This window comes from Hippocampus bargibanti, linkage group LG10, assembly GCF_051943395.1.
Source record: "Hippocampus bargibanti isolate YZ-2025 linkage group LG10, ASM5194339v1, whole genome shotgun sequence".
NCBI lineage: Eukaryota > Metazoa > Chordata > Actinopteri > Syngnathiformes > Syngnathidae > Hippocampus > Hippocampus bargibanti.
In genome coordinates this window covers 23,932,578-23,945,953 of record NC_142743.1, presented here as the reverse complement: position 1 = coordinate 23,945,953, position 13,376 = coordinate 23,932,578, and the positions used below count along the sequence as shown (strand labels likewise).

Genomic DNA, 13,376 nt, shown 5'->3' with positions numbered 1-13,376 from the left:
AATGCTGATGAAAGTGGCCACTCCATTCCATCAAGCCATCAACGCCACCACAAAGGTCAATAAAACCACTTTATTATACAGTACAGTTTATCTTTAATTATAACACCATAGTACATTTATTATACATAAAATAAGGTATATTTTGTGTAGTTTTGAGGCATAGAAAATTAGAAAATGATGTTTTATGGGGACCTGGGAACGGATTATTCTCATTTTAATGGTTTCCTATGGGAAATGATTTTTTTGGGATACACACTTTTCGCCTTACACACTCTGTCTGGGAACCAATTAAGTTCGCAAGCCGAGGTATCAAATTGGTGTGTATGTGTGTGTTTGTGTATGCGTGTTGACCCAGGTCAGGAGTACAACTTTCTGAAAATGGAGCCTGGTGAGGTGAACTCTCTGGGCGAGCCGTATGATTTTGACAGCATCATGCACTACGCCAGAAACACCTTTTCACGGTAAAGCACACAGATGTCATCATTTCCGATCACAATACGGCCGAGTCGTACCATGTCAGAAAAGCCTTTGACGAGAACCTTTCCAGACTTGTCATAATAATAATCATAATCATAATCATAATCATAATAATAATAATAATAATAATCCATTTCATTTATAATCGCCTTTCAAAACTCTCAAGGTCACTTTACAGTCACAGGTTTTTTTTTGTGGGGGAGCAGTGGCAGACACACGCGCCAGCATTCACTCAAGCTGAAAGTAACTCAGATAGAAAGTTAGCACGCTAGCTAATAGATGAGATAGCCATCTAGATAGCAAATAGAGAGCTAGCTAGATAGCTAGCCAGCTAGATAGCAAATAGAGAGCTAGCTAGGTAGCGAGCTAGATAGCAAATAGAGATCTTATGTTTATATAATTATATTATCAGAATCAGAATCAGAATCATCTTTATTGCCAAGTATGTAGAACACACAAGGAATTTGTTTCCGGTAGAACATTATTGTTATTTTATTAGATTATTAGATTTTATTAGATAGTTGTTAGATTATTGTTAATTATATACTCCATTTGAACCTATATTAATATGTATAATAAAAAAAAATAAGATTTGCGTGTTGTTGTGAGCTAATTATTAGCTAGCTAGCACATGGCCATACTCGGCAACTCATCTCATAGCCAGCTAGCTAGTCAAATAGCTAATAGACAGCAAATAGTTAGCAAATAGATAGCTTGATAGGTAGCCAGCTATGAAATGTATTTATGTATTTATGTATTTATTTATTTGTTCTGGTTATAATTTTTCCCAGTTAGTTGTGAGTCTGCATGTTTGCCATTTAGCCTCCGAGTCTCTATTCAACATTTTGAATTGATTTCGACTTACAACCATTTCAACTTACGACCGTTTGGTCGGAACGGAACTCAGTCGTAAGTCGGATGTAACCTGTATATACATATTTTTTTTTCAACCGTTGCACGACTTTGAGCTTTTAATGTTGCCTTTTTGTGATTGAATCCTTTAAAACTTTATTGTTTTGTGTGTATGTGTGTGTGTGTGTGTTAAAGGGGGATGTTCCTTGACACCATTCTTCCGTCCAGGGATGAAAATGGCATCCGGCCTGCAATTGGCCAACGGACTCGTCTCAGCAAAGGAGATATTGCACAAGCAAGGAAGCTCTATCGATGTCCAGGTACCGTTTTTTTACTTATGACACTGCTTCATTTTTGTGTGTTTTGTGTGTCAGTGTGTGTGTGTGTGTGTGTGTGTGTAAGATGACCTCATGGGTGGAATGTCTGTTTTGCGAGCGTCACACTTTGTGTTCCGGTCACTTCCCTACGCACGTTGAAGCATCCCTTCGGTCCCCCAAAATTGAAGCTGACGTCAATTTCGGCTGAGTTTGTCACTCCATTTTTACGATCTCATCTGTTGACCATACACACACACACACACACACACACACACCAGATTTCATCTCATGAACCGAGAACTTTCTCACGCACGTCGGCCAAATCATGAAAGGACAACCAACGCCATTTTTTTGTCTCCTAACTGACATCAGAAAAACGTTTGATAGCATCTAAAATACTCAAAACACGCAGGCTGATATTTTTAGTCAAATACAAAACACCAATAAAAATGAGTTAAAGTGTCCCAAAATGACCCCGGAAATGGCGAGTTTCAGAAAGTCCCGCCCCCTTGTTTGTGACATCACTATTGGTCACACACTGCCTTGCTCTAGAATCAAAACAATGGCTTCAGATTGGGAGAACATGCTTTCTTGTTACTCATCCAGTTATGAATATGATTCAAATAGTTCTGAAGAGGAAAGCATACATGTTTGCAATCCATTCAAGAAGTCCTTCCGTATCAATTCAAGCCGTCTGGACTCCAATGTGGCGTCTCAGAAAATGCACAAGATGGCCTACCTACCTAGCTACCTACTTACCTAGCTCCCTACCTACCAACCTACCTTCCTACCTTCCTTCTTACCTTCCTTCCTATCTACCTACCTACCTTCCTACCTACCTAGCTACCTACCTAGCAACATACCTAGCTACTTTGCTATCTATCTATCTATCTATCTATCTATCTATCTATCTATCTATCTATCTATCTATCTATCTATCTATCTATCTATCTATCTATCTATCTATCTATCTATCTATCTATCTATCTATCTATAGCTAGCTACCCAGCTACCTAGCTACCTTGCTACCTTGCCATCTATCTAGCTATCTATCTAGCTTTATATTTATCTATCTAGCTATCTTGCTCCCTTGCAATCTTGCTATCTAGCTAGCTACAGTAGCTGTCTAGCTATCTAGCTCTCTAGCTATCTAGCTAGCTATCTAGCTATCTCGCTCTCTCTATGAACACATAAACAAGAATGATGAATGTCATTTATTTTTATCCCGCCTGAAAGCTTGCGGAGAGACGCTACAAGAGTCCACGGGCAACTTTTCATCACCCGGTTACCCCAACGGATACCCTTCCTACACTCACTGCGTGTGGAGAATATCCGTTACACCCGGAGAGAAGGTAGAGTACACGTAGATGATCCATATTTCAGAAATAAGCTTTTGTCAACGCCAAGAGTGGGATAAAAAAACATTTTCCATTTCATTTGAGCGCAGATCGTGTTAAACTTCACCACCATGGACTTGTACAAGAGCAGCCTTTGTTGGTACGACTACATGGAGGTGCGCGACGGCTACTGGAGGAAAGCGCCATTGCTGGGTCAGAGCCTTGCAAACAAACAAACAAACAAACATACACGCGCGCGCACATTATGATTAAAAGACAAAAAATGGCATGCGTGCGTGCGCTACAGGCAGGTTCTGCGGAGACAAACTTCCTGACGTCCTGATATCCACCGACAGCAGAATATGGATAGAATTCCGCAGCAGCAGCAACTGGGTGGGGAAAGGCTTCGCTGCTGTTTATGAAGGTAACAAAATATGGGGGGAAAAAAAGGCCTGTACGTTTTGTATTTATAACATAGCAATAGCGCAGCGGATCGAAATAAATAAATACATCTAATAAAATAAATCTAATAAAATAAATAAATCATTAAGCACAAAAATAAACACGTAAATAAACACATGAATACATATCTAGATAAATAAATAACCAAATCAATTAATGGATAAATAAATAAACACAAAAACTAAACACAATATATATCGAGAAATAAATAAAATAATAAATTAATGGATACATTAATAAATAAATAAATACAAAATAAATACATGTCACATAAATTCACAAAGAAATAAACAATATGGGTTAAATAAATAAATACAAATAAACGAATGGATAAATACATAAACACATAAAATAAACAAATATACACATCATCACATGAATATAAATGAATAAATCAATAAGCACAAAAATAAACACATACATAAACACATGAATAAATATCTAGATAAATAAATAACCAAATCAATTAATGGATGAATAAATAAACACAAAAAAATAAACACATTAATATATATAGATAAATAAATACAATAATAAATTAATGGATAGATTAATAAGTAAATAAATAAATACATGCTACATAAATTCACAAAGAATTAAATAAACAAACAATGTGGGTTAAATAGATAGATAGATAGATAGATAGATAGATAGATAGATAGATAGATAGATAGATAGATAGATAGATACATAAACACAAAAAATAAATAAACGCATCATCACATGAATCTATATTAATAAATAAATAAATTCGAATAAATAGGTACATAAATAAATAAAATTAATAGATGGACAAATAATAAAAAAATGAATACATAAATAAACACAAAAACTAAACACAATCATATATATCGAGAAATAAATAAAATAATAAATTAATGGATACATAAATACATACATACATGCCACATAAATTCATAAAGAAATAAACAATATGGGTTAAATAAATAAATAAAAATAAACGAATGGATAAATACATAAACACATAAAATAAACAAATATACACATCATCACATGAATATAAATGAATAAATCAATAAGCACAAAAATAAACACATACATAAACACATGAATAAATATCTAGATAAATAAATAACCAAATCAATTAATGGATGAATAAATAAACACAAAAAAATAAACACATTAATATATATAGATAAATAAATACAATAATAAATTAATGGATAGATTAATAAGTAAATAAATAAATACATGCTACATAAATTCACAAAGAATTAAATAAACAAACAATGTGGGTTAAATAAATAGATAGATAGATAGATAGATAGATAGATAGATAGATAGATAGATAGATAGATAGATAGATAGATAGATAGATACATAAACACAAAAAATAAATAAACGCATCATCACATGAATCTATATTAATAAATAAATAAATTCGAATAAATAGGTACATAAATAAATAAAATTAATAGATGGACAAATAATAAAAAAATGAATACATAAATAAACACAAAAACTAAACACAATCATATATATCGAGAAATAAATAAAATAATAAATTAATGGATAAATAAATACATACATACATGCCACATAAATTCATAAAGAAATAAACAATATGGGTTAAATAAATAAATAAAAATAAACGAATGGATAAATACATAAACACATAAAATAAACAAATATACACATCATCACATGAATATAAATAAATAAATCAATAAGCACAAAAATAAACATAAATAAACACATGAATAAATACCTAGATAAATAAATAACCAAATCAATTAATGGATAAATAAATAAACACAAAAAATAAACACATTAATATATATAGATAAATAAATACAATAATAAATAAATGGATAGATTAATAAGTAAATAAATAAATACATGCTACATAAATTCACAAAGAATTAAATAAACAAACAATGTGGGTTAAATAAATAGATAGATGAATAAATAAATAAACTAATGGATAAATACATAAATAAACACAAAAAATAAATAAACGCATCATCACATGAATCTATATTAATAAATAAATAAATAAATTCAAATAAATAGGTAAATAAATAAATAAAATTAATAGATGGACAAATAATAAAAAAATGAATAAATAAATAAACACATAAATACATACAAGAATAAATCAATAACTTGATACACACATAAATTCACAAATAAAAAAATAACGTGGGTTTGAGTCACATATTGGATCATTTTTTTCACCCTCCCTAAAAAAAGGTAAATAAAACTCATTTTCTCTCCATTTATTTGATAAAACATTTTTTCCTGCAACTCCAAAATGTCCGTTTTAGATTTAAATGACTTAACTATTATTATACTGCCACCCGGTGGCCACTGTGGACGTAGCAGGAGGAGCACCGCAATGAATATGAAGGCAACATGGATTTTTTTTTCTTTCCACCACCACCACGACGCACGACCCGACTCACCCTGTGCTTGTTCAGCCATCTGCGGCGGCGACATCAACAAAGACTCGGGACAGATCCAATCCCCCAACTACCCCGACGATTATCGGCCCTCCAAGGAGTGCGTGTGGAGGATCACCGTGTCGGACGGATACAACGTGGGCCTCAGCTTCCAAGCCTTCGAGGTCATGACTTGACTGTATCTTGTCCCAGTTATGTCCTCCTCAAATGACGGTGCTCACGATAGACGCTGTGTTTTTAGTCATTCCATACAATCGCATTCATTTATTCATTGACTTTTGATGTTCTTGAAAAAAAAAGAAACATAATCCAACATTTTAGATGATTACTATATACAGTGATACCTCGCCTTACGAACCCTTTGGCTTACGAACTTTTCGGTTTACAAACGTTACATTTATGACAATTTTACCTTGGCATACGAACTATTTTTCGGGACACACACGGAGCTGCCACAGTGAGTGATGTGTCGTTCACGAACGAGCCTGTTCTCCTCTAACAACAAAATGGCAGTCAACTGTTTTTGTCCTCCATTCCCCGCCCCCAGTCTTCAGTTAAAGCCACATGATTGGTCAAGAACGCAGCAGTGAGAGGGAGGTGGTTAAACATTAAAGAGACAGGCAGACAACAGAAAGAGAGTGAGAAAATGGATAGAAGACAGTGAAATTTGGACTCGTTTCAACTTTGATAGTTCAAAGGCAGAGTGTAGACTGCAAGGTTAAAATAACCCATCAATCAGGCTCTACAAATAACCCGCACAAGCCATCTGTACACTTGATGCAAAAAGCTATCAGCCCAGCTAAACAGAACACAATTGATGAGGAACAAGGTAAAATTATGGTAGAGAAAGCACCTGTAAGGGATCTTTCCTCAAGATAGTGAAAGAAGAAGGCTGGCTACGTTCCTCATCAAGTGTTTAATGCTAATGGAAGCGGCCACTCCATTCCATCAAGCCATCAACCATGACAAAGGTCAATAAAACGACTTTATTATCCAGTACAGTTTATTTATTTAATTATAATACCATAGCACATTTATTATACATAACATAATGTATATTTTGTGTCGTTTTTAAGGCTTAGAAAATTAGAAAATGATGTTTTATGGGGACCTGGGAACGGATTATTCTCATTTTAATGGTTTCCTATGGAAAATTAATTTTTGGGATACACACTTTTCGCCTTACACACTCTGTCTGGGAACCAATTAAGTTCGTAAGCCAAGGTATCCCTGTATATCATTTCTTATAGTTTCACATCGTTTATTTGATGTATTTTGTTACTATTTTGAGTAGATCGAGAGACACGACAGCTGCGCGTACGACTACCTGGAGGTGCGTGACGGCCCCCTGGAAACGAGCCCTCTGATTGGTCGATTCTGCGGCTACGAAAAACCCGAGGACGTACGCTCCACCGCGCATACGCTCTGGATGAAATTTGTATCGGACGGGACGGTCAACAAGGCGGGCTTTGCTGCCAACTTCTTCAAGGGTGCGCTTGTTTTGTTTGTTCAAGGTCCTAAAGTGTCCATAAAAAGGATGTAGCGTGTATAGCCTTCTTCATATTCATACTTGATGTGTTCCAGAGGAGGACGAGTGTTCCAAGCCGGATAACGGCGGTTGCGAACAGAGATGCGTCAATACCCTGGGAAGCTACAAGTGCGCCTGCGATCCAGGCTACGAACTAGCGCCCGACAAAAAGAGCTGCGAAGGTAACACAAAATGCAACTTGGACGATGATGTAGTGTGTATGGGAGTGCACAATGTGAATTTCTCAAAGGGGAAAATGTGATTGTCTGTCGCCTAAGTTTAAATAGCAGCATTAAAAATAAAGATGGAGTCACCCAGAACTTTGATATCAATGTAGTGTGTACGGGATCGGAAAGGCATATTCCTAAAGATGAAAAGGTTTCTTCATCTGTACTTCTTTGAAGGTGTCGGACAAGAAGCTTTGTCAGCAAACGAAGCTTCTTGGATGGGAATCGAAACGTCCAAGGAGCTTCGTTTGCTGACGAAGCTTCTTGGATGGGAACCGAAACGTCCGACACCTTGAAAGAAGTACAGATGACGGCTGAAGAAACCTTTTCATCGATGGACCATTCCTGTACGACTGAGAGCTTACACAGACGTATTCCTAAAGGCAAAAAGTTCATCCATTTTTAAACATTCTTAAATGTCATAGTCATAGCTTTATTGTCAAATATGCTAATATGCTAATATGCATGACATACAGCACAGATGAAATTAATGTCCTGGAAGGACTTCTTTAATGGATTGCAAACATGTATGCTTTCCTCTTCAGAACTATTTGAATCATATTCATAACTGGATGAGTAGCAAGAAACAATCTCCGAATCTGAAGCCATTGTTCTGATTCTGGAGCAAGGCAGTTTGTGACCTTCTGAAAATTCGCCATCTCCTGGGTCATTTTGAAGTAGTTTTGGGACACTTTAACTTATTTTTAATGGTGTTTTGCATTTGATTAAAAATATCAGCCTGCGTGTTTTGGGTATTTTAGATGCGATAAAACATTTTTCTGATGTCAGTTAGGAAACAAAACAAAATGGTGTCCTTTAAATGCATAGCACTACTCGCGGATTCCAAATTTGATGCCAATGTAGTGCGTACGGGATTGACGGAAATAGCCTTACCGGAGTTACTTTCTACCCATTCCTGAATGCCATTCAAATTTAAGAAGAAATCCATTTTGATGACGATGTAGCGTGTCAGGAGGAAAACTGGATGATGTAAAATGCGGAAAATGCACTTGTTACTTCCGCACAGCGGCGTGCGGCGGTCTGCTATCTAAGCTGAACGGCACCATTAGCACGCCGGGCTGGCCCAAAGAGTACCCGCCCAATAAGAACTGCGTTTGGCACGTGGTGGCCCCTACGCACTATCGCATCTCTATGCAGTTTGAGGCCTTTGAACTGGAGGGAAACGAGGTAAGTGTAGCCACCGGCATTCGTTGCGGCGCTAACTTTGACGTTGATATCGCCGTGTTTGGATCAGGTGTGTAAGTACGACTACGTAGAGGTGCGCAGCGGCCTTTCGCCCGATTCCAAGCTACATGGTAAATACTGCGGTACCGAGGTCCCTGAAGTCATCACGTCGCAGTACAACAACATGCGGATCGAGTTTAAGTCGGACAATACCGTCTCCAAGAAAGGTTTCAAGGCGCATTTCTTCTCAGGTAAGTTGTTTGCGACTTCTCTTGCGATGCATAACGTAACATCGCACCACATAATGCGCTGTGATATAACATTTAGCTATCTGTTCGCTAGCTATTAGCTATATATTCGCTAGCTAGCTAGCTAGCTAGAAAAATGTGTATAATAAAAAAATAATCACAATGAAATCACTCTCAAATGTAAGAATGCTTTATATTTATATTATTTGTTGTATTTTTTATGTATTTTTTCCCGGTCAAAATTATCGATTTATGAAATTAATCCTGCGTGTGTGTGAAAAGTTTCCTCTCTTCACTTCTTTGAATTTATCTATCTATCTGGCTATCTAGCTAGCTAGCGAGCGATCTAGCTGGCTAGCTAGCGATTTACTAGCTACTATCTAGGTAGCTAGCTATTAGCTAGCTAGCGAGTTAGCTACCTCAGAGCTGTCGCTATCTAGCTGGCTGGCTATCTAGCTAGGTATCTGTTGGCTATCGATTGGGTAGCTAGCTAGCTTTCTATCTATTTGAGTTACTTCCGCGTTGAGTAAACGCTGGCGCATGTGGCTGCCGCTGCTCGCCCACAGAAAAACGTATCCTGTGACTGTAAAGGGACCTTGAGAGTTTTGAAAGGCACTTAAAAATGAAATGTATTATTATTACTATTACATGCAAGGATATGGGACATACATGGGACATTGTGAAACACTGATTTGCCCGTGTGGTCGCCATTTTGCAACATGATTGTGGGCCGCCATTTTGCAACGTCGTTGAGACCCGATTGCTTGTTTTGTTGACCTTCTTTCTTGATGGACCCGCTGGTCGCCCGTCGTCTTACCGCCTGCCGTTTGTGTCAGATAAGGACGAGTGCAGCAAGGACAACGGCGGCTGCCAGCACGAATGCGTCAACACGGTGGGCTCGTACGTGTGCCAGTGTCGCCTCGGCTTCGTGTTGCACGAGAACAAGCACGACTGCAAGGAAGGTGGGTTGGTTTAAAGGACAACCGACACCATTTATTTTTGTTTTTGACTCATCCAGTTATGAATATGATTCAAATAGTTCTGAAGAGGAAAGCATAAATGTTTGCAATCGATTAAAGAAGTTCTTCCGGGTCATTTTGAGGCGTCAGGACGGATGTGTAGCGTCCCAGAGAATGCACAAGATGGCGCCCAAGCTCCGTTGGAAATGTGCTGATTTGTCTGCTGGGAATTTTTTTGTCAACTAGTATCAAATAGTAGTCTTGGTGCAACACACAACGATTCACCATCAGGTTATTTATGTGTTTTACTTCTAATTTCGCCATCAACACAAAGTTTTCAGACCAAACAATGTACCCATAATGCATTGTGTGTCGCTTTCTCGGTCAGGGGGCGTTCCTGACGTGACGTCACGTCAGGAATCGTCATCAACTCAATAACAAGACTTCCTGAATATTCAGTGTGAGTCTTAAAACGTCAAGTATAGCTATAAGTGATTTTACAAATTATGGACACATCTTGTCCGCGGGTATCGGTTGTCCTTTAAGTCTTGCCGCGTATCACTACTTTTTTTTTGTGTGTGAGTGCAGTCGGGATTGTTTTTCATCTTCTATTTCACACTCATGTCATGTCATCGCATCCCCCAACGCCGAGCGCTTGCTGCTTCCCGTTCCATTTCCTTTGAGCTCTTCCTGTGCAGCCTTGATTTTCAACTTCCTCTCCCCGTGTGTGCGCAGCCGAGTGCGAGCACAAGATCCACAGCCCCAGCGGCAGCTTGAGCAGCCCCAATTGGCCCGACAAGTACCCCAGCCGCAAGGAGTGCACCTGGGACATCACGGCCACGCCGGGACACCGTGTCAGGATCGTAAGTCGCCGTCCATTTCTTCCACGGGGATGTTTACAAACGGCGTCCAAATGCAACAGTGATACCTTGGCTTACGAACTTAATTGGCGAAAAGTGTGTATCCCAAAAAATAATTTCCCATAGGAATCCATGAAAATGAGAATAATCCGGTCCCAGGTCCCCATAAAACATCATTTTCTACTTTTCTAAGCCTTAAAACTCCACAAAATAAACCTTATTTTATGTATAATAAATGTGCTGTGGTATTATAATTAAAGAAATAAACTGTACTGTATAATAAAGTCCTTTTATTGACCTTTGTGATGGTCATTGATGGCTTGATGGAATGGAGTGGCCGGTTTCATCAGCATTAAACACTTGATGAGGAACGTAGCCTTCTTTCACCATCTTGAGGAATGATCCCTTGTAGGTGCTTTCTCTGCCATCATTTTATCTAGTTCTTCATCAATTGTGTTCTTTTTAGCTGGGTTGATAGTTTTTTGCATCAAGTATACAGACGAGTCGAAATGTCACTGTTTTCTATCCATTTTCTCACTGTCGTCTGCCTATTTCTTTAATGTTTAACCCCTCACTGCTGCGTTCTTGACCAATCACATGGCTTTAACCGAAGACTGGGGGCGGGGAATAGGGAACAAAAACAGTTGGCTGCCATTTTCTTGTTAGGAGAACGGACTGGTTCGCCAACGACACATCACTCATTGTGGCGCTCCGTGTGTATCCCGAAAAATAGTTCGTATGCCAAGGTAAAATTTTCATACATTTTGACTTTTTTTTTTTTTAACGTTCGTAAACCGATAAATTCGTAAGCCAAGGGCTTCGTAAACCGAGGTCTCACTGTACTGGTCCCCATATTTTTTCCCCACATCACCTGAATTGGACAAAGCAAAAACCTAATTTTTAAAAAAGTGAGACGTTGATATGCCCAAACAGTCCGCTTGCTTTCGTTCGGGTGTTCCATGCTTCACTTTAGAATTCAATCAAAGGTATAACGGAAGCTAAAACACGTGCGAGTGTCTTCATGCGAATGAAAAAAAAGGCCTTGGGTTACTTTGCCCATCTGTTTCCTTCACACACACACACACGTGTGTGTGTGTGTGTGTGTGTGTGTGTGTGTGTGTGTGTGTGTGTGTGTGTGTGTGTGTGTGTGTGTGTGTGTGTGTGTGTGTGTGTTTAATGAGAGGAAAAGGTTCATACCACAAACTCAACGGAAAAAAAAAAGATATTTTAACCAAATTCACTACAAGAGTGAGGACTGTGAATATACCCATTCAGAGACCTCACTCCCGGTGTTATTTTAGTTTAAGTCCACTTTTTATTGTTTTGTTTTTTAAAGAAGTTGAAGTAGGAAATGAAGTGACATTTAGTCTTCAAATGGAACACTAGTTCTTCTCTAAACTTATCAGCAACCAAGGACCACCTCACTCCTTATCTGGAGTTATCTGGACCTCACAAAACCTTTGAAACAGGAATGTGTGTTTGTGTGTGTGTGTGTGTGTGTGTGTGTGTGTGTGTGTGTGTGTGTGTGTGTGTGTGTGTGTGTGTGTGTGTGTGTGTGTGTGTGTGTGTGTGTGTGTGTGTGTGTGTGTGTGTGCGCGTGTTTAATGAGAGGAAAAGGTTCATACCACAAACTCAACGGAAAAAAAAATGATATTTTAACCTAATTCACTACAAGAGTGAGGACTGTGAATATACCCATTCAGAGACCTCACTCCCTGTGTTATTTTAGTTTAAGTCCACTTTTTATTGTTTTGTTTTTTAAAGAAGTTGAAGTAGGAAATGAGGTGACATTTAGTCTTCAAATGGAACACTAGTTCTTCTATAAACTTATCAGCAACCAAGGACCACCTCACTCCTTATCTGGAGTTATCTGGACCTCACAAAACCTTTGAAACAGGAATGTGTGTGTGTGTGTGTGTGTGTGTGTGTGTGTGTGTGTGTGTGTGTGTGTGTGTGTGTGTGTGTGTGTGTGTGTGTGTGTGTGTGTGTGTGTGTGTGTGTGTGTGTGCGCGTGTGTGTGTGTGTGTGCGCGTGCGCGTTGTGTATATTCAAACCTGTCTTTTTTCCCTGTCATCGACACGTAGACGTTCAGCGAGTTTGAGATCGAGCAGCACCAAGAGTGCGCCTACGATCACCTGGAGGCCTTCGATGGTGACGGCGATACCGCCGCCATCTTGGGGCGTTTATGCGGCAGTAAGGTCCCCGAGCCGCTGGTGTCCACCGCTAACCGGATGTACCTCCGATTCATCTCCGACGCCTCCGTGCAGCGGAAGGGCTTCCAGGCTACCTATGCCACCGGTACACGAAACCATTTTTTTTTTTGTTATTCTTCTTAAAGGACAACCGACACCATTTTTTTTGTTTCCTAACTGACATCAAGAAAACGTTTTATAGCATCTAAAATACCCCAAAACACGCAGGCTGATATTTTGAGTCAAATACAAAACACCAAGAAAAATGACTTAAAGTGTTCCAAAACTGCCATAAATGAATTTGAAACT

General features: G+C 38.3%; 1 protein-coding gene across 3 annotated transcripts in view; it reads left to right on the top strand.

The window, feature by feature from the left end:
- The window catches only part of LOC148893038 (dorsal-ventral patterning tolloid-like protein 1), a 59,360-nt gene that overhangs the window by 43,278 nt on the left and 2,706 nt on the right, over positions 1-13,376 (top strand). For 2 of the 3 annotated variants that reach the window (XM_089006161.1, XM_089006160.1), the window contains 13 exons: positions 356-461; positions 1,525-1,649; positions 2,883-2,998; positions 3,094-3,196; positions 3,291-3,407; positions 5,887-6,032; positions 7,163-7,358; positions 7,453-7,578; positions 8,651-8,811; positions 8,879-9,059; positions 9,893-10,018; positions 10,751-10,878; positions 12,960-13,173. In XM_089006161.1, coding sequence (XP_088862287.1) covers positions 356-461; positions 1,525-1,649; positions 2,883-2,998; positions 3,094-3,196; positions 3,291-3,407; positions 5,887-6,032; positions 7,163-7,358; positions 7,453-7,578; positions 8,651-8,811; positions 8,879-9,059; positions 9,893-10,018; positions 10,751-10,878; positions 12,960-13,173 — 1,845 coding nt within the window. The remainder of the gene's footprint in view (positions 1-355; positions 462-1,524; positions 1,650-2,882; positions 2,999-3,093; positions 3,197-3,290; positions 3,408-5,886; positions 6,033-7,162; positions 7,359-7,452; positions 7,579-8,650; positions 8,812-8,878; positions 9,060-9,892; positions 10,019-10,750; positions 10,879-12,959; positions 13,174-13,376) is intronic. The other variant, XM_089006162.1, reaches the window with a different exon arrangement.